Raw genomic sequence first — 20,255 nt, forward strand, 5'->3', positions numbered from 1 at the left:
TTTACTAAATACCTAACTAATCACACAGAATTACACATACACATAATTAAATCATAACTTGATTACAAATTACGTCATAAAGGGAAACGTCCCTGGCGGGCAGAACAGATATGACGGCTTGTTACCCAAAAGAAAAGGGCAGGGTTTGAGTGAAGGAGCAGGAAGACTGAGGAACAAAGGCCAAAGATGTGCTATCGTAAATACAGTATTTTATGCATTCTAAATTACCACCCATTTGGAAAAGGAAAATGCAATAAATATTTACTCTGAGCTGCGCTTCAGTAGGTTGGTGGTAGATGGAAGGCCATGTTGCCCAAACGAGTCCTTTGAAGAATGTCTCTGGTGGTCAATTGGATACGTTGTGTGATAGACGGGATACTCTGTCTGTTCCTTCCTAACCCTCGTTTGCATCTGCTGTTGCTAACTCAACGTCTAGGAGGTATCACTTCTGCAGTGAATAAGAGTTCAATGTTCATACCATTCGCAACCAAAGCTCACGCTGATGTTGGCTTCGTTCTGTAGTTATTATCTGAACCATTCTGACATAGGACCGTCATCCTACATCCTCGGAACAGGAGGTTATATTGTCGTCAAGGGCTTATATAAGAAGGGAGAGGAGGGCGTGTTTGAAAAGTTTTAAAGCCCATGTCCCTTCCCAGGGGCGGGCCACTGATTGAGCAGACCTATCTTATGAAGACCCAAATCTCACATTTTAGAAGCTAAAATCACATTTCATCCCATCACAAATAATTTCATATTCAAACATTTAAATTGAACAACAATTCCATGTGAATCCGATAATTCTGATGTGTAGACTTTCCACTATAGGGTTTGTCATCTTATCATTGATGAGAATGTCTCAGATGACAACAGAACTGACATCATATTCATTAAGTACCACTGCATATGTTCAATTGTTCGGATTACCAGAATATAGTTCATTTCCCCCCACCTACTGATGTTCCCAGAATCTCTATGTTAACCAAGGGTTTTGAAAATGTAACCTCAGTAGGGTAGAGAGGGGAAAAAGGGGGGAAGAGGTATTTATGTCTGTCATAAACCAAGGCAAATGTCATGACAAATGCAAGGGTCCGACGGGAGCCAGGATGGCAGGCAAGTCTGGAGGAATGAGCCCATTCCAGGACCGGGGTACAGGCAGAGTCCAGGACAAACATCTGGTTAGGTCCAACTTCGAGAAGATTGTAGCCCCCAGAGAGGCTCAAAAATCAAGGAGATGAGTGGTAGCGGGTATTGTTTTAAACCGTGATACCATTAAGGCCCTGGTAGTTGATACACGGGTGCAGGGTTTTGTCCTTCTCCACAAAGAACCCTGCGCTGGCGGGGGAGACAGATGGATGGATACACCCTGCAGCCAGGGAGTCCGGACCCGACTGGGAATAAAGCCACCCCCCTGAGGTGGTGTAGTGCCCGGGAGAAGGTTGATAATGCAGTCGTAGGGCCGATGCGGAGGAAGTGCTGTGGTCCGGGCCTTGTTGAAAACCTCCTGGAGATCCTGGTACTCCGTGGGAACAGCGGAGAGGGCGGAAGCTTTTCCCAAGCCCGCAGGAAGATGTCCTGTGCCGACTTCAGACATGGAGCGTGGCAGAACTTGCTCCAACCCGAGAAGAACCAACAGTCCAGTCAATGAGGGGATTGTCCCTCTGAAGCCATGAAAACCCCAATACCACGGGTACCTGAGGAGATTCGATGAGCAGAAATTGCATAGACCCACTGCGGTTACCTGACACTCGCAGGTTGATAGGAACCGTATTATGGGTGACTCTGCCAATAGAGTGACCGTCCGTCTCTGACGTCCATGGGAATGGAGAGGGGTTGAGTGGGGATACCCGAACTTTTGCACCAGGGTAGCATCTATAAAACTCTAATCAGGCCCAGAGTCAATAAGTACACGGAGAGATTTAGACCGGTCACCCCACAGCAGGATGGCATGGAGCGGGGTAGATTGGAAATTCTCTGCCTGGTCTTTTAATGGACAGTTAGAAATGAAATGTCCTGTAGTTCCACAATACAGGCAGCTCTTGGAGTTCAGTCTGGGTAAACATTCAGCAGGAGACAATCTAGCTTTGCCAAGTTGCATATGCTCCGGAGGAGGCAAGTCGGCAGACCTCTGTGATACCCGGGGGAACTCGGATTCTCTTGGTAATGTAGAGGCCGGGGACTTCCGGGATTCCTCTGAGGTAAGGTGGGATCCGTGGACGAACGAATGTGGCTGGGAACAGACCTCTCCCTCCTACGTTCCCGTAGCCGCCCATAAATCTGTATGGTAAAGGCGAGGAGAGAGTCTAGATCTATGGGCAGCTCCCGGGCAGTGAGCTCATTTAACCTCCTACGATAATCAATGAAGGAACGTGTCGAACAGGGATTCCGTGTTCCAGAGATTCTTGGTGGCCAATGTGCGGAAAGCGACAGCATAGTCTGCAACACTACAGGAGTCTTGACGTTGGAGGAGTAGCTTCTGAGCAGCCCCTCTCCCGGACAATGGAGAATCTACCATCTTTTTTACCTCCGCCATGAACTCCTCCAGACTGAAGCACACAGTGGATTGTTGCTCCTACACCACCATAGCCCAGGCGAGAGCCCTCCGGACATCAGTGTTATCAGGTACTCTAACTTTGAGCGGTCCAGGGGGAAAAGAAGGGGGCTGCAGCTCGAAGATGAAGGAGCACTGGGAGATAAATGCCCAACAGGTTCCTGAATCTCCATTGTAGCCCCCTGGAGGAGGTAAGCCGGGTTCTCGAGGAGCCTGGGGAGACCCGCTGCTGGGACCCGCTGCTGGGTTACTGTGAGGCTACTGTTATGGCTGGCTGGCTGCCTAATAGATCATCTGCGGAATTGCTCCTGTAATGTGTTGAAAGTGTGGTCATGACGTTCCACTAAGGTCTGGAATCCTTCCATAAGATTTGGAAGTAACTCCTTGTGTCTTCCAATGGTGGCTCCTTGGGAGGATACGGCGTTGCAGAGCTGGTCCGAGTCTGCTGGGTCAGTGATAGCCAGTTCGTACTGACAAGACTCAGGAAAAGACCCAGATGCAGACAAAGGAGGCAGATAGTTTGAATCTCAGATGTTTATTAAAAAAACAGGGGCCAGGCAAACGGCAGCTCAAGGGCAGGCAGAGGTCAGTAATCCAAGGCAGAGTCAAACAGGGACAGAACGGCAGGCAGGCTCAGGGCAGGCAAAATGGTCAGAACTGGGTGGACTAGAAAACAGAAACTAGCAATACTGGAAAACGGGAAAACACACTGGTAAGACAAGACAAACTGGCAACAGATAACAGCAAACGCTGGTATAAGTACACAGGGGATAATGGGAGAAAATGGGAGACACCTGGTCGGGGTTGGAGACAAGCACGACAGGTGAAACAGATCAGGGTGTGACAAAACGTCACCTTTTATTGTGATATTGAAGTAATTAAAGATGTGGAGAGAAAATATTTGAAAACTGACTTCAATATTAAATGGTGCTATAGAATTGTCCTGCAGTGAGTTACAAAGTATTGGTTTAGAATGGCAATGAAATATTAACTGTATTGTAACATCCAGCTCGGTCTCACATATTCATGGACAAATGGGACTTATATGACTTTGAATGCACAATGTTGTAACTACAATTTGGTGCCCGTGCTTTTCTATAACAAGTCCCTCACATGTACACGCCTCTCCGATGGCCTTAATGACAGTTCCGACACCAATATAGCAAATTTGGGGATAACCCTGACCGGGTCTCGAACCCAGTTCCAGTGACTGTCAACCCAACACCTCAGCCGTTACACCAAGAGATCCACACCTTTTGACAGGGTCACTACGACATTAAGGTCATTCCAATATCCTCTCTATCACCTGTGGCAAACACAATCAACCTGAAACAAACACACTCACAACATTGCCAATACTTGTCACCAGAAATCAATGTTAAGGATTGCACTTTTAAGCATCTTTGACATGACCCATGACGCCAATTCAACATCTACTCCACATTGGTTCAATGTAATTTTATTGAAATGACTTGGAAACAACGTTGATTCAACCAGTGTGTGCCCAGTGTGGAGGTTTCAAGATTGTTTCCTGTCCTGGATTTATTTTTTACATCCACTTTGATATACCACTGTATAATTAAGCAATAAGACCCAAGAGGGTGTGGCTGTTCTTAATCATAACATGAAGCGGAGTGTCTGGACACTGACCGTAACCGTGGTATATTGGCCATATACCACAAACCCCAGAGGTCCTTTATTGCTGTAAAAAAAAAGAACAGTAAACAAGTATTTTTGTGTCATACCCATGGTATCTGATATGCACACGGTTATAATTTCCAATTGAGAGACTAAAATTGGAATGTGCTGTATATGATTTGGATAAGGTCATGTTTTTATACCGCTCATAGTAGTATGGTGCCACCTTGTGGAATATTTCAAAAGGAAATACTTTTACACCAATTCCTCATCCATAACAGTAGATGACAGTAATTGATACAGCTAAAGAGAGAAAACAATACTAAAAAAGCCATGTCCAGGTCCTACAGAAATTTCTATGAATTGGCAGCTAATTAGCATTTCATTTTTGAGGGATAAATACAGGCAAATATATTGATCAAAGTCACCTTGGCCATGTGTAGGGTAAGCCTACACAAGACACAAACCTTAGTTTAAGTGTTTCTAAAATCCCCCATGGGAAAAACGAATGGTGTAAAAATGATTGGAAACATTTCCCTGTTTGACCCTGAGGTTATATGGGTAGTATGACTCATAACTCTATAGATTCCTGCCAATGGTGTGGCTCTTTCACTGCTCCTGGCATCAATGCACCACCACTGTCCATATGATTCAATTAGCCACTGACTTGCTCATTTGCACCTTCACATCCACCTCCTCTCTCCTATGAGCATAATGTGTAGAACATCATTAGATACAGCTTCAAAAATGTTGCTGTCTTTTTTTAAGAGAAACGGGGCTGGCAGGTAGGATTTAGTTCCTCCTTGTTTCTGGCCCACACTCCAGTACAGTAGGTGGCGGTAATGCACCATAACGTTGGATGCCAACCGCCGATAAACCCCACAGAACAAGACATTTCTCTCAAGAGGCGTGGCGTGACGACACCACGTTCTGACAGGAATATCGCCCAAATTTGGCGGCAGTTTCCTGTGTGTGCTTACACAAGCCCCATGATGGTACGCTTTTCTCGCGTGTTGGAGCGGAGCTCCGTATTTGCCGCGTTCCTCCGCCAGAAGGACTGGTCGTCCAAGTTTACCACAGTGAAGTATTCAAGTACAAAGGCAGAACCGCGACTTCACAGAATGGAGTATCAGGTAAGATACTATGGCTATCATCTGCTAGCCAATGTGCTAGCAAGTTAACGTACTATCTAACGTTACCTCGCTAGTTTGACAAGTTTATGGCTCACGTTCAACTTGATCAACAGCTTGCTATACATACAAATAAATGAGAGCCATTTTCCTACTTCGCCATCTATCTAGTAATCATTTACCTTCAAATCAGCAAACTAGTGTTCGCGTGCAAGGGACAAAAACTCCCGAATGGACTGGCTTTGGGGTGGACATTTGCTAATCTGCTCTCTGTTGCAAGTTATGAGGCTAGGCAGCATGGCGCGGGTCAGTTTTAGCATACTTCTCAGCATATGTTTTCCTCAAGTTATTTGTCAAAAATAATAAATACTCCGCTGAGCAATTTGATATTTTGTTAGCCTACTTAAACTAGTTAATATGCAAACCCCAACGCCCCAATTAAAAAAGTGTGCACTGTTCATTCAGACAGTAAACGTAGCTACTGTACCAACCATACCTGCTCAACTTTCACTTACTTGCAAGCTAGCCATCTCCACAAACGGTCTCTACTTATCTAGCTGGATAGCTCAGCCCACCGGCTACTTGTGGCTGGTGAAGTCATGGTGCGAGATTATTAACAAAGTAAATATAGCTACCATGGTAAACTCATGCATTCAACAGACAGTGACAGTCTGCTTAAAGTTTAGACCGTTCCGTAGCATGTGAAATTATTTAGTTAAAATGTAAGCGTTTTCTCCCCCTTATCAACTATAGTCTTAATGAAACGCGTGTGTGCATCAAACACTACAAAGTGGAATTGGCAAGGTTTTAATTTCACGGTCTAGTGTAAAAATTCTGGTGCGGCAGGTAGGCTAGTGGTTAGAGCGATGGATTTGTAACCGAAAGGTTGCAAGATCGAATCCCCGAGCTGGCAAGATACAAATCTGTCGTTCTGCCCCGAACAAGGCTGTCATTGAAAGTAAGAATTTGTTCTTTAACTGACTTGCCTAGTTAACTAGGCAATAAAGGTCAAATCAAGTAAAAATAAAATGCCATCCAGAGATATTAAAAACTACATGCACTCTTGTGTTTTATTTCTGCCACTACAGGACGCAGTGTGCACCCTCAATACCCTGCAGACCAATGCCTGTGCCTTGGAGCAAGTGCGTCGAGAGCGGGGTCACCCTCAACTCCAGCTCCAGGCCATGAGGGGCTTCCTGGAGCGAGCAGGCCTGGTGGTAAATATATTCTACAGCAGTGTCTACCCCTACCATTTATTCAGTGTCTACCCCTAACATATTTATTCTGTATTGATTATCTCCTAATCTAAATGTTTTCCCATTTTGATTCCAAGGTGGAAGAACTTGACCATCTCAATATCATTCATGTCACAGGAACGAAAGGCAAGGTGTGTGTGTGTGTGTGTTTAAATCCAATAATCTATGAGAGAGCCCCAAGCTCGTATCTTGTGCAAAGTTTGCCAAACAAATGTTGTAAACAACTTGATATGGCATTGTGGGAAGAAGGTGAGTAATGTTTCAAATTTTTATCTTTCAGGGGTCAACGTGTGCCTTCACAGAACAAATACTGAGAAGTTATGGTTTTCGGACTGGATTTTACAGGTACATATCAAGAAGTATCAAATCCAGAGCAGTCCTACCTACAGCTAATTAATAAATACATTTTTGATGCAGAGTTGAGGACATTTACTTGTGGTTACCAGCCTCATCCAGTTAACTCAGCCATAATCTGTCATCTGATTTCCTGCATGAAACATTATTCAGTAAGTTCACTGACTGCTGAGCCAACGTTCTTGTGTAGTAGTTACAGAGCAGTGGTCATAATCGACTGTGGCTAAATCGAGTGCGCCTATTGCGCTGGCCAATCGAATAGCTCAAATCACCAGACGGCATCCACAGCCTGTGTGATTTCATAACTTTTAAAACCATGGCCAGAGACGGTCAAATAATATAACAAAGAGCTGTGGCTTTTGACTGAGTTCATGTCTGTTTTTATTCAACTCTGTTAACACTTTAAAAATGTTATTAAACACTATTACAAGCACAACGCACTTCTACCTACATCCACTCGCGCTGCAATTAATGATTAGCCAAGTGTATCGATAGCCCTGGGTTTCTATTGTTATTAGCAGTTTGTCTATTTTAATATTGAGGAATATTTCGCTTTCTTTGGTCATAGGAACAGCATGAATTTGTGAATGATGCAGTGCAAGACAACTGGGAACTCGGAAATTTCCACCTTAAGTGCGTTCAAGACAACTGAGAACTCAGAAAAAATGAACCCACTGGGAAAATTTGTTTTGAGCGGTCATCCAAGTCGGAAACTCTGGCATCTTTCTAGAGCTCAGACTTTCCGACCTGAAGATCAGACGTTATGATTTTACCTCTTATTTTTTTCATAAATTTCATTCGTACAGAACTGCTTTTTATTAGGTTAGTGTTAGGTAAACATTCCCATGTTTTGGATTTTTAACCCTTTTGAAGATGTATTGGAGAAATGACTCATTTTAGTCATAAGAAATTGAGAAATGTTTCAGTGAATTTCTACTCTACTGCAAAGGTTCGCTTACCATACCCCTATTTTTAAGAATTAATCATCCTCAATTATATATTTTAAGTCATGTTTTTGACTGTTAACACATTCTTTTCTGTCGATTGCAGTTCCCCACATTTGGTACAAGTCAGGGAGAGGATAAGAATTAATGGAAAACCAATCGGCAAAGAACTCTTCACAAAATATTTCTGGCAGGTGTATGGACGGCTGTATGAAACCAAGGTAGTTGTGGAAAAAGGTTCTGAATCCAATTGTAGTGACGGTTTGGAGTTCTGCTTTCTGTGCTCCTGGTCATTGACCTCCAAGGAGAAGGGTGTGTCTTTAATGTGTTTCAGAATATGACACATTCTCCAACCATGACAAGTTGCTCCCTCTTCTTTTCCTGTAGAGAAAATAAAATGTAATAGATTCTTCAAATATCTTTTAAGTTGGACGTACTAATAAAGTACCACTGTCTGAACTGGAAACTAAATGAGTTCTACTCATACATTTAAAATAGCAGGGCCCTTCACAACTTGCCTGTAACCGGTATACATCTGGGCTTGGGCCATTGCCTGAATTCAGCCCACTTTACTTTGTGTAGTATTCCTGTCTCTAGCCGTTAGAACTGATAATTGAGTTTAGGAAGAAAATGAAAAACCTCTCGTCCTATAATGACCAGTGCATGCATATGTGTCATATGATTTGTTGTAGATGTCCCATGCTGTAGCTGTCGCCCTTAAATGAGGTTGCGTATTTGCTCTTTGAGATGTTGAAGGGATACTACGAAGCTGTTATAGTAATATCCTGTTGACCTTTGACCCCTCTCAGGACACTCACGGGGGGAGTATGCCCGCTTACTTCCGCTTCCTGACAATCCTGGCCTTCCACATCTTCCTGCAGGAGAAGGTAGGTCGCTATAACCAGTGTACCACATCTCTCATATCAGGTCTTGTATTCCCATCATACCTCTGGTGTCCATGTGCAGCATTGCTGGGGTGTCTAGGGCTGGTGGGTGCTCCCTTTCCCTCCTGTCCTTGTTCATTTCTTCACACACCTGATAGGATTGGCATGAAAAAGGAGACAAGGGGCCCCTCATGTTTTGCAGACTAATGCATAGTGGTGACCTTTTTAAAAAAAAAATTATATTGGTGTCTTCGTGGCTACTAATGAGTCACAACCTGTACTGGTAAACATTTCTCCTGAGAGTTATGGCCTATCTGTCACAGGGTCAGATGATCGACTCATCAAATCAGGAAGTTAATTACATTTCATGACTCAATTCTTGGTAAAAATAAAAAAAATGGCACTCATCAATTCTTTCAATTGACCTCTTGAAATGACTGAATAGAAATGTGGGTTGAGCTCAGCCACCCATATTGTCTTGTGATGCAGGTGGACTTGGCAGTGATTGAGGTTGGGATTGGTGGAGCCTACGACTGCACAAACATAATCAGGTAAGAAGCATGTAGTTGGATCCTATGGGATGGGAAACGAACAGGATTTAGTTCAATGGTCCATAATCGCTGTTAATTAGAAATAGACCTCTTTGATGATGATGATGATGCAGCTGATGTAACCATTCCCCCTCATGGAATCCCCCTCTGCAGCATACCCTAATTCCCCTCACTGTACCCCCTGGCTCAGTTCCAAAGTCTCTAGTGACTACTGCTGTGTGCCTAATGTCTCACTGAACTCACTCGACAAGCCCTTCCACCATTTTATCCTATGGTGCGACCTCGTTAACAAAGTGTGACTGACTGTCTCGTCAAGCCTCCCATTTGCCAGCAGCCCCATTTTGCAATGAAAGGTCTCCATTTATTGTTAGTTGATAGAGCGAGAGAGACATTAGGTGCGATTTGAAGAGGGTTGTTGAGAACAGACTTTTAAATGCGTTAAAGACTTTAAAAAGATGTGCGACGTAGGCACAAGCATTTAGGTTTGATATGCTTATCTAATTCTAACTATGTATGGAATACATTTTCTACGCTGGACAAATGATTAATTTGACTTGCCCCTGTACTTTCCCATAATTGAGATGCAAAATCATTCTCGCCTGTAGGACCTCTCCATGGTCAGATCAAAGCTAGTACTACACTAGATGGTCACCAACAAGAGAACTGGTGGATCTGACATGCAGTTCATTTCTGTTCTCACCCTTCACCCGCTGGTTACACTTTCAAAACAAGTAGCTAATACAAACTAGTTAAAGGTAGACTCAGCGCTATGACGTAGATGCAGAAAGTAAACCACCTAATGGGTCAATTTCTGCAACCACTAAGAGCGTTGAAACAGGAGGCTCAACTTCTCTGTTTTGTTCCCGTGGCTACCACGCTGTAACAGCGTGAAGGGAACCCGTACGTACGCGCAGATGATGTGAGATCGGAGTGTTGCCTGTCGTTCACTTCTACCACATGGCTATGTCATTTAGTCTACCTTTAACATGAAATCTGTTTAAAAATGTAATTTATGCTGCCTCTGCATGCAGTATCGTACAGACCATTTATCTCACTTTCCCTGCTGTATAAACAGTTATTTTGTGTGACGATCCATTGAGTCCACTGAACTCTGTAGTCTATGCTCTGTATGTCCTCCTCTGACAGAAGGCCGTGGGTGTGTGGCATCGCCTCCCTGGGTATAGATCACACCTCAATACTGGGGGATACCATCGAGAAAATTGCCTGGCAGAAAGGGGGCATTTTTAAGGTTAGATTGCAGTATAGTTTCTTTGTCAAGGCCGGACTTTTGATACATTCTGACACAGAACATTTTCAGAACAGCACCTCTAGAATGTTACAAAGTAGCCTCAATTGACGCGTGATTGTAGTAAAACACCAAGAAAGACACAAGTGTTAACATTTTGACTATGCTGAAATAAACAGGGGTTACTGACGTTATTTAATTATTTCTTGTCTCCTCAGCCAGGAGTTCCTGCCTTCACTGTGAAGCAACCAGACAGCCCTATGATGGTTCTCAAAGAGCGAGCGAAGGAGATTGGGGTGAGAGCCAATAAAGAAGTCATAAAACAAGATACAACATTGTCTGTAGACAGTTTGTAGATACCTGGCCTACAATGAAGTATGAACACAATGTTTCCCCTGTATTTATTTAGCAGTGGTGCCCCACTCATTTTGGAGTGAAATGTCCTTTTAAAAAGTCACCAGAAGTTTAATGAAAAAAATCATCCTGGGCGGGCATATGACAGTTTCAAAGAGCCTCGTAAGAATTCTATGATATATGTAAGCAGTAAATGAGCAAATAGTTTAATGTCACATTTCAGGGTAACACAATGGCATAATATCAGACTTTGATGTGAATCTGTCCCTTGGACTGTCCTTGAATAACTTTGACTCTTTCTCCTACCCTCTTTTCCTCCTCCTCAGTGTCCTCTCTGGGTGTGCCCAGAACTGGAGGAGTACCCTGCTGACTCGGGACCTCTGCTTCTGGGCCTGGCTGGCCACCACCAGCGCTCCAACGCCTCCCTTGCCCTGCAGCTCAGCCACAGCTGGCTACAGAGACGCTGCCTTCCTGGTAGGTGGGAGTGAGTGTTTGAGGCTGGTCTGGGGGTGGTAGGGTAAAGGAACAACCTGGGTGTATACAGGTGTGAGATTATTGGGACATGGTATGTTTTGATTGTGTGGTGATTTCAGGTCATGTGTATTCCTCATCTTCTACTCTTCTGTAGACCAGAGCATCCCTTCACCCGCTGACGAGAGTAAAGGCGTGTCGCCGGCCGCTGGCTTCCAGCCAAGCCCCATTATGGCGAAAGGTCAGTTCAATAGAATAACTCCAACACCCTCACCTGCAAAATAACAGCCTCTAGTGAAACCCACGGGGGTGAACACAATCACCTGAGCATTGATGGGTCATGAAAATACTACGTGTTTTTCTCTGAATTTGAGGATTGGGGGTGGGGGTTGAATTACTAATGGCTTTATAGCAGAGGACTAGGTGGACTGTATCAAGGTCCATGGTTCGTTCCCCTGTTTCAGCACCAACAACCAAGGAAGCCTCCAGCGCAACTTCCTGCTTACACCTATCCAATCATTTTAGATCTGCAGTAGATGCTAGGGTCCCATTTTGGTATTCAGCAACAGTACATCACTTTCCTCTTGGGCGGTAGGGCTGGAGGACACTGAATGGCCGGGGAGGACCCAGACTCTGAAGCATGGCCCAGTCACCTACTTCCTGGATGGGGCCCACACCACCCGTAGCATGCTGGCCTGTGTAAGCTGGTTCAGCGAGGTTGCCTCTCAACACGAAAGAACCACAGGGTCAGTATCTGCGTGTGAGTTTGTGCTCCACTAGGTCTGTGTGTTGTCCTGTCAATTGTAGTCTATGCACCTTACCATTTGTTGAGCTCTGCAATTCAAGTGAAGTCTGTCAGTTGATAATCTCTGGTATCCTAACCGTATACCTACCCCCTGTCTCCTCACAGTGGTCCTGTGGTCAGAGTGCTACTGTTCAACGCCACAGGGGAGAGAGACTCTGCAGCCATGCTAAAGTTACTGGTTGTGAGTACCCTAGGCTAGGTTAACTGTCCAACAACGAGAAGTACTAAACATTCAATGAATGTGTCCCAATCACAAATGATGTCAGCCCATCCTGTTGTGATGGTATTGTCATATACAGTGCATTCGGAAAGTTTTCAGACCCCTTCCCCTTTTCCACATTTTGTTACGTTACAGCCTTATTCACAATGGTGAAACAATTATTTCATCCATCTACACACAATACCCCATAATGAGAGGGAAAACATGTTTTTAGAAATGTTTGCAAAGTTATTACAAATAAACAGATGCATAGTTGAAGTCGGAAGTTTACATACACTTAGGTTGGAGTCATTAACTCATTTTTCAACCATTCCACAAATTTCTTGTTAAACTATAGTTTTATCAAGTTGGTTAGGATGTCTACTTTGTATGACACAAGTCATTTTTCCAACAATTGTTTACAGACAGATTATTTCACTTAATTCACTGTATCACAATTCCAGTGGGTCAGAAGTTTACATGCACTAAGTTGACTGTGCCTTTAAACAGCTTGGAAAATTCCAGAAAATGTCATGGCTTTAGAAGCTTCTGATAGGCTAATTGAAATAATTGGAGGTGTACCTGTGGATGTATTTCAAGGCCTACCTTCAAACTCAGTGGGGATGTTTTTCAGCAGTAGGGACTGGGAGACTAGTCAGGCTCGAGGGAAAGATGAACGGAGCAAAGTACAGAGATGAAAACCTGCTCCAGAGCGCTCAGAACCTCAGACTGGGTGAAGGTTCACCTTCCAACATGACAACGACCCTAAGCACACAGCCAAGACTGCAGGAGTGGCTTCTGGACAGGTCTCTGAATGTCCTTGAGTGGCCCAGCCAGAGCCCGGACTTGAACCCGATCGAACATCTCTGGAGAGACCTGAAAATAGCTGTGCAGCGACGCTTCCCATCCAACGTGATAGAGCTTGAGAGGATCTGCAGAGCAGAATGGGAGAAACTCCCCAAATACAGCTGTGCCAAGCTTGTAGAGTCATACCCAAGAAGACCCTACTGGCAGCGATTTACAAAGGTGCTTCAAAAAAGTACTAAGTAAGGGTCTAAATATTTATGCGATTTAAAATGTACCAACATTTCTAGACATGTTTTTGCTTTGTCATTATGGAGTATTGTGAGTGGGGGACAAAATAATTGAATATATTTTTGAGTAAGGTTGTAAAAAAAAAAAGGAAAAATTCTAGGCGTCTGAAAACTTGACGAACGCACTGTATGGACAGCAGCTAGCCTAGTGGTTAAGAGCAGTGGGCAGTAACAGAGGTCGCTGGTTCGAATCCCCAAGCCGACTGAAATCTCTATGTGCCCTCGAGCAAGGCATCTAACACTAATTGCTCCTGTAAGTCGCTCTGGTTAAGAGTGTTTGCTAAATGACTCAAATGTCAAAGTATGTGCCATGTTTGTAGGACAACTGTAACTGATTTAGTTTTTCTATTGGGATTTCAGCCATGCCATTTTGACTTTGCTGTGTTCTGCCCCAACATCACAGAGGCCATTGCATCATGTAACGCAGGTAAGGCTATCACATTGTGATTTTTAGCCAGGCATAACATAGATCAACTACTTTGTCAATGACTGCGGCTTGACAGATCAAACAGTAGCCTAGTATGACTAAATGAATAGCTCTGCTGGTGTAATTATGCGTCGCGATCTGTGTTAATCATTGGTGTGGATGTGAGCATGTTCTCACTTCACTGTCAATGGAAGGGCAAAGAAAGATGTTGCTGTGTTATTAACATGGTGTCCAAACCAGCAAACGTTGTCATAAATCAATTGGCCGAAGTGTTGCTTTTATGTTCTGGCTATTAATGTTTGAAAAGTGAAACTAAAATTAAATCGTTCTGCATGTGATTTCCCTTTGACGGTACAATCTGCCATTTTAAATTATACCCATTTTGATTCTGGAAGAATCTAGCATGGTAGCATTGTGTAACCTTCACCCCCCCGAACACCTTCCCTCTCTCCTCAGACCAACAAAACTTCAATGTCTCTGTGGAAAACATGCTCACCCGTTGCCTGGACAACCAGAGGAGCTGGCGCCTGCTCAACGGCCAGGAAGAGAAGCCCGGCGACCAGCTGCTCATCTCCCGCAATGTTCTCCCACTGGTGGCAGCCAAGTGCTGCAGCAAAACTTTAGTTTTCCCCTGCATCCTCAGCGCCCTCCAGTGGCTCAGCCAGGGCAGGGACTCTGTCTTGGCACATCCGGACAAGAGGGTCATCCCTGTCAAGCCCAGCGTGACAGCCAAAGCCGCTCCGCTAAGAGATGCCACTGGCATCCACGTCCTCGTCGCTGGAAGCCTCCATCTGGTTGGGGGTGTCCTGAAACACCTTGACCCTTCCTTTGCCTCTTAAAGGGATGGTTCTGTCAGAACAGCAATAGATCAGATTGAGTTGTCTGGTAAGCAGAATCAAGAAGAAACCCTCTCTGGAGAGGGCTAAATGCTGGGATATCATGCAGCCTAAGGGAAAGCTTGTTAGCTATGCTTACTGGTAGGTTATTCAATTTGCAACAGGGTTTTGTGTCACCCCCAGTCCTTGGTTAACATAATAGAAATGCCCATTGCATTTCAATTGATAAATAGAGGGCTCTGGCCAATACAAGTTCATGTCAAATATTTTAGCCAGTACCACACACAGCCTTACTGAGGATCACACGTTATTTTATTGTGACAGGGAGTCATTTTGAGACTGGTCATTTTTAAAGATGAGCCCAAAATGAAATTTTAAAATATATACACATCAGTACACTATGAAAAGAACCAGAGATGCAGAACAATCAGTGGAAGGTTCTGGTACAAATTCCAGATAGACACCAAAGGAACCTTAAACTATATGTATTACACACAAACTGGATGCTACAGCTCCATAGCACACAAACCGGTCACACATGCATATATATTTATGCCTTCTGGCTAGGTGGGGTCACCTCTTTGGGTCTAGGATAAACAGTCAGTCAGTGCTGGGCAAGAACTCTGGTCCTCCCCCCTATTGATGTTAGCATGAGTCCAGATCCTTTGTGGGCAGGTGTGTGTAAGAGAGACTATAGTCTCACACACAATTTAGCCTCCCACGCACTGCAATAAATCTCCAGTCCCAACATCCTAACCAATGACAAGTTATTACTACTAATTAATGGATTATGCAATTATAAACTGGCTCATGCAACACAAATGGATTCACGTCAAATAGTCTCCAACAATAGAAAACAAACAACCTTAAGTCTTATATTTGAAGCCAAAACTGTTTACATGGCCTCTTGGGGGGGTAATTTGTGCGCCTTCTAGTATGACACGGGTGTTTACTGTTATTGTTTATGCGAAGTGGTATTGTGCTTTAAAAGCGTTTGAGAAGAAGGCAGTGGGACGGTAGGCCCCGAAAATGACAGGTAATCCAAAGAAAGTGTGGAAACGGTTAGTCAAAGGCCTCACTCTTTCCACCCAGTACGCTTCTTTGGGTTGTGTACAAGAATGGCTTTCTTTCCTGTCCTTTCATTGCTACCAATAAAAGACACATAGGGAGAGGGTTGCAACATGAACTGGATTTCTTACAAAGAGAACAGTTTAAATTTTGTTTCACTATTTCTTAGTGAGATCCTCATTTGCCAATCTCGCGGACTTGCATTATATGTTGACTGTATTCTTAAACATTTCAAATGTGCTTCGTGTAGCTATCATTGTCTTGGTAAATCAGATATTCTCCCTTGTTAAATAAAAATGTAACACCTCTACAATAAAACTAGACCTTTAGCGTTGAGCACGATGTAAACTAACATGTCTGTAAATTACTCTAAGCTGTCATAATTAAGTCTTTTATACTGCAGTTGCTTTGTGACATTAACATTTCAAAATGTTCACTGCCTTGTAAATTTGTGTCTGAGAGTGAAATTGTACGTCCACTGTAAAGAAACACGATCACACTCTAGAGGTAGGGTGTATTTGTAAATCGGTATCTGTTGCAAAGCTTTTTGCAATAGGACCTGTCTTAATCTAGGAACCCAACGGAATAAAACAGGGAGGCCTCTACATGAATTTGTCCAATAGAAAGTAGAAACTCTTGTTTCCTTTTGCAAAACGTTTTGGACTAATGCTTATACCCAAAGTACCATGGAAATTAGAGCTTGATTTGAGTGATTGGCCCTGTTCTAGTCTGACTATATTGCAGTCATGCTGCAGTACACACCAACTAATGGGTGACCTATTATTGACTGCACAGCCAGGTATAATATTGCTACATTATATGCTACAGGTAGCTGATATGATCCAGGCGTTGTACGATCTGGCAGGTGACTGCAATGTAGTTGGCCTGGAATGCAGCCAATATTTCTCTGGGGTTTAGAAACTGCTAGACTATTCCCAAATCTCTTTCAAAGTGGTCTTAACATTTCAGAGAAATTCTATAGTTTTAAATGTATGTGCACTTAAGATAATTAAATTAATCATTAACAGATGTGTTTTCTTATGCATCATATTGTCCAGTTTGGAAGCGCTAGTATTAATGTGGTTACTGCATTTTCAACTATTTCCATCATTGATATTTAGTGATTGACTTGCTTTGTACAGGGCCTGGAATGTAGCCAATGTAATGAAGATGAAATTGTTTTACATTCTCAATGTTTCAAGCAGAACATGTAATTTGTTGTTAAACAAACGAGGAAAAGTACCAAAAACAAGGAAAAATGTATTATCCGAAACAAGAAAAACGTACGACGTAGCAGAATTTTTTTATGCGTCAGTGCGTAAATCCTGCCGGAAGTGTGTTGCTTGCAAGTATGCTTTTTTAGAAAAATGGCGACCGACAAAATATATATGTTTACGGCTACTATTGTGTTATTTTTGTTATTTCTCAGAGAAAGCCATTGCAGGTTACATCATCTTAAACTCAAGGTAGGTTTATTTGCCAGTTTCATATGGCCGCTTACTGTCATACAAGTGAATATGGTTTCATGCCAATCAAACCTAGCTGCTAACTAGCTAGCGGTTCATCATAATAAATGCATCGTCTAGTGTAGCTAATTACGCGTGGATACGACATAAGGTCGCAATACTTGCTCGTCTCTAATTGTATTTAACATGTTATCCACTGAGCGTTTTAGCTAACAAGCAACACTTGTTAGCTATGTTGCTTTTGATTTAATAGCTGGTCACCTTGTACTATGATTTGAAAATGGTAGGCCACAGTTATTGACCAAGTGTGTTGGCCAGCTAATCTCTAATGCACTGATACTACAATGTCAATTAACAGTGACCTTGATCAAAATCAAATGTTTGTCATGTACATTCTTTCAGGATGACATTCGACAGAAAGTCCACCTGAACACTTTTGGCTTCTACAAACATGGTTACATGATAGTGAATATGTCCAGTCTTACCCTTACTGGGGAGGATCTGGACAAGATTGACAGCTCCACGGTAAGATCCATTTCAATATCTGTCAGTGGTCTGTTCAATAACTGTTCTGGGAATTGTCATTGCATGAGAAGTCCCATTGGGAAATGATGTAGCCAGGTACATTTAATCTTCTTATTAACAAAATGCATGGCTCTGACCAACATATATTTTTTAAATCTTTGCCTGTTTCCTATTCAGGTTGGATTCAGTCTGGATAGGACAAGCAGCAATGGCTTCTCTACGTATTTAGTAAGTATCCATTCTAGTCTAAGATCTGTTTGTTATTACTGAAGCTTTTCAACGTGGACTAGGCCTACACAGGAGGTACTCCTACTAACAGGATGAGATCAATAATGTCTGGTGTGTGTGTGTGCACAGGATGATCAAGATCTGGACTACTGTGTCCTTAAGAAGTCTCCCAGCAGTGACGTCGCTGTGGCATTGCTGTTATTTGACTTCAAGAAAAATGAGTGAGTTTCTATCTGACCGCAGGGAACCCCATGTACCCTTCTACAAAGAGTTACCATTGTTTACAAATAGTTTTTAAAATTTAATCAGGCTAGTCAACTTGATGGCTGCGGTTTTACAGTCCACTAAACAATTGTGCTATTATGTTTTTTTCCCCACATGATTTCTAACTTGTTTTGTACATAATATTTCTGCCTCCATCTTTTATGACTGAAAAGAGCTTCTAGATATCAGGACAGCGATTACTCACCTCGTACCGAAAGAAGATTTTTTTCTTTGAGTCGGACACAAAGGATTTACTCCAGACACCTGACAAGGCCCCCATCATAATCTCATTCGCAGGAGAAAGAGACAAATATATATTGGGGATGTAGGTCTGGGTGCCTTGTAAGGATCCGACGACAAGTGGGTAATCTGCCTTTGTACGTTGGCAATCATTGGATTAGAAAATAGACTCACTACGAGCACATACATCCTACCAACAGGGCATTAAACTGTAATATCTTATGTTTCACCGAGTCGTGGCTGAATGACAACATGAATAACATACAGCTGGACGGTTTTACACTTTTTTTTGGCAGGATAGAACAGCAGCCTCTTGTAAGACAAGGGGTAACGGTCTATGTATATTTGTAAACAACAGCTCGTGCACGAAATATAAGGAAGTCTCAAGTTTTGCTTGCCTGAGGTAGAGTTTCTCATGATAAGCTGTAGACCACACTATTTACCAAGAGAGTTCATCTATATTCTTCGTAGCTGTCTATTTACCACCACAAACCGATGCTGGCACTAAGAGTGCAGTCAATGAGCTGTATATGGCCATAAGCAAACAGGAAAATGCTCATCCAGTGGCGGTGCTTCTAGTGGCCGGGGACTTTATTGCAGGGAAACTTAAATCTGTTTTACCTCATTTCTACCAGCATGTTACATGTGCAACAAGAGGAAAAAAAACTCTAGACCACCTTTACTCCACACCACCTTTACTCCACACACAGAGACTCACACGTACAAAGCTCACCATACATTTGGCAAATCTGACCATAATGCTATCCTCCTGATTCCTGCTTACAAGCAAAAATGAAAGCAGGAAGCATCAGTGACTCGGTCAATAAAAAAGTGGTCAGATGAAGCAGATGCTAAGCTACAGGACTGTTTTGCTAACACAGACTGGAATATGTTCCGGGATTCTTCCGATGGCATTGAACGTGGTCCAAAAGACTTCTTAACAACTTCTACCCCCAAGCCATAAGACTCCTGAACAACTAATCAAATGTGTCATGTCTTTGGCCATGCTGGATTAAGTGATATGACATGCTATTCTATAAAATCCTTTCTCTGTAATTAATATTACCTGATTGAGCTAATCATGTAAAGGTAATTAACTTCTTATGGCTGGGGGGCAGTATTGAGTAGCTTGGATGGCCTGCTCCTCAGTCTCAGTTGCTAATATATGCATATTATTATTAGTATTGGATAGAAAACACTAAAGTTTCCAAAACGGTCAAAATATTGTCTGTGAGTATAACAGAACTGATATTGGAGGCGAAAATCAAACCAGAAAGTGGCTTCTATTTTGAGAACTCCATAGCCTGCCTTTGCTCCATTTAAAGGGATATCAACCAGATTCCCTTTCCTATCACTTCCTCAAGGTGTCAACAGTCTTTAGACATAGTTTCAGGCTTTTATTTTGAAAAATGAGCGAGAAAGATAACATCTCGTCATTATATGGCCAGGTGCCAGAAGCGTTTTGTATGCGTAACAGAATTTGGGCAGCCATTGCCTTTCCCTCTCCGACTGAAAAAGACATTTGCAGTTGATATATTATTGATTATATATTTTAAAAGGAACCTGAGGATTGATTATAAAAAAACATTTGACATGTTTCTGTGGACTTTACGGATACTACTTGGAATTTGTCTGCGTTGTCGTGACCGCTCTTTCCTGTGGATTTCTGAACATAACGCGCCAAACAAACGGAGGTATTTTGGATATAAAAATCATCTTTATGG

General features: G+C 42.9%; 2 protein-coding genes across 2 annotated transcripts in view; both read left to right on the plus strand.

Annotated features, from left to right (window-relative positions):
- The first annotated feature begins 5,121 nt into the window (after positions 1 to 5,121).
- fpgs (folylpolyglutamate synthase) lies at positions 5,122 to 16,837 on the plus strand. The gene is made up of 15 exons (XM_029647685.2): positions 5,122 to 5,322; positions 6,408 to 6,536; positions 6,653 to 6,706; positions 6,856 to 6,920; positions 7,980 to 8,094; positions 8,683 to 8,760; positions 9,247 to 9,308; positions 10,455 to 10,557; positions 10,773 to 10,850; positions 11,235 to 11,382; positions 11,537 to 11,620; positions 11,975 to 12,125; positions 12,290 to 12,365; positions 13,838 to 13,904; positions 14,361 to 16,837. Exons 1-15 carry the CDS (start codon positions 5,179 to 5,181, stop codon positions 14,741 to 14,743), a joined length of 1,737 nt encoding a protein of 578 aa, XP_029503545.1. The 5' UTR covers positions 5,122 to 5,178; the 3' UTR covers positions 14,744 to 16,837.
- An 88-nt stretch (positions 16,838 to 16,925) lies between these two features.
- Positions 16,926 to 20,255, plus strand: part of gpr107 (G protein-coupled receptor 107) — a 32,743-nt gene continuing 29,413 nt past the window's right edge. The window contains exons 1-4 of the mRNA XM_029647695.2: positions 16,926 to 17,274; positions 17,677 to 17,799; positions 17,977 to 18,027; positions 18,157 to 18,248. Of these exons, the coding sequence (XP_029503555.1) occupies positions 17,176 to 17,274; positions 17,677 to 17,799; positions 17,977 to 18,027; positions 18,157 to 18,248 (365 nt within the window). The 5' untranslated portion in view covers positions 16,926 to 17,175. The remainder of the gene's footprint in view (positions 17,275 to 17,676; positions 17,800 to 17,976; positions 18,028 to 18,156; positions 18,249 to 20,255) is intronic.

The sequence above is a fragment of the Oncorhynchus nerka genome, linkage group LG4, assembly GCF_034236695.1.
Source record: "Oncorhynchus nerka isolate Pitt River linkage group LG4, Oner_Uvic_2.0, whole genome shotgun sequence".
In the NCBI taxonomy this organism is placed as follows: domain Eukaryota; kingdom Metazoa; phylum Chordata; class Actinopteri; order Salmoniformes; family Salmonidae; genus Oncorhynchus; species Oncorhynchus nerka.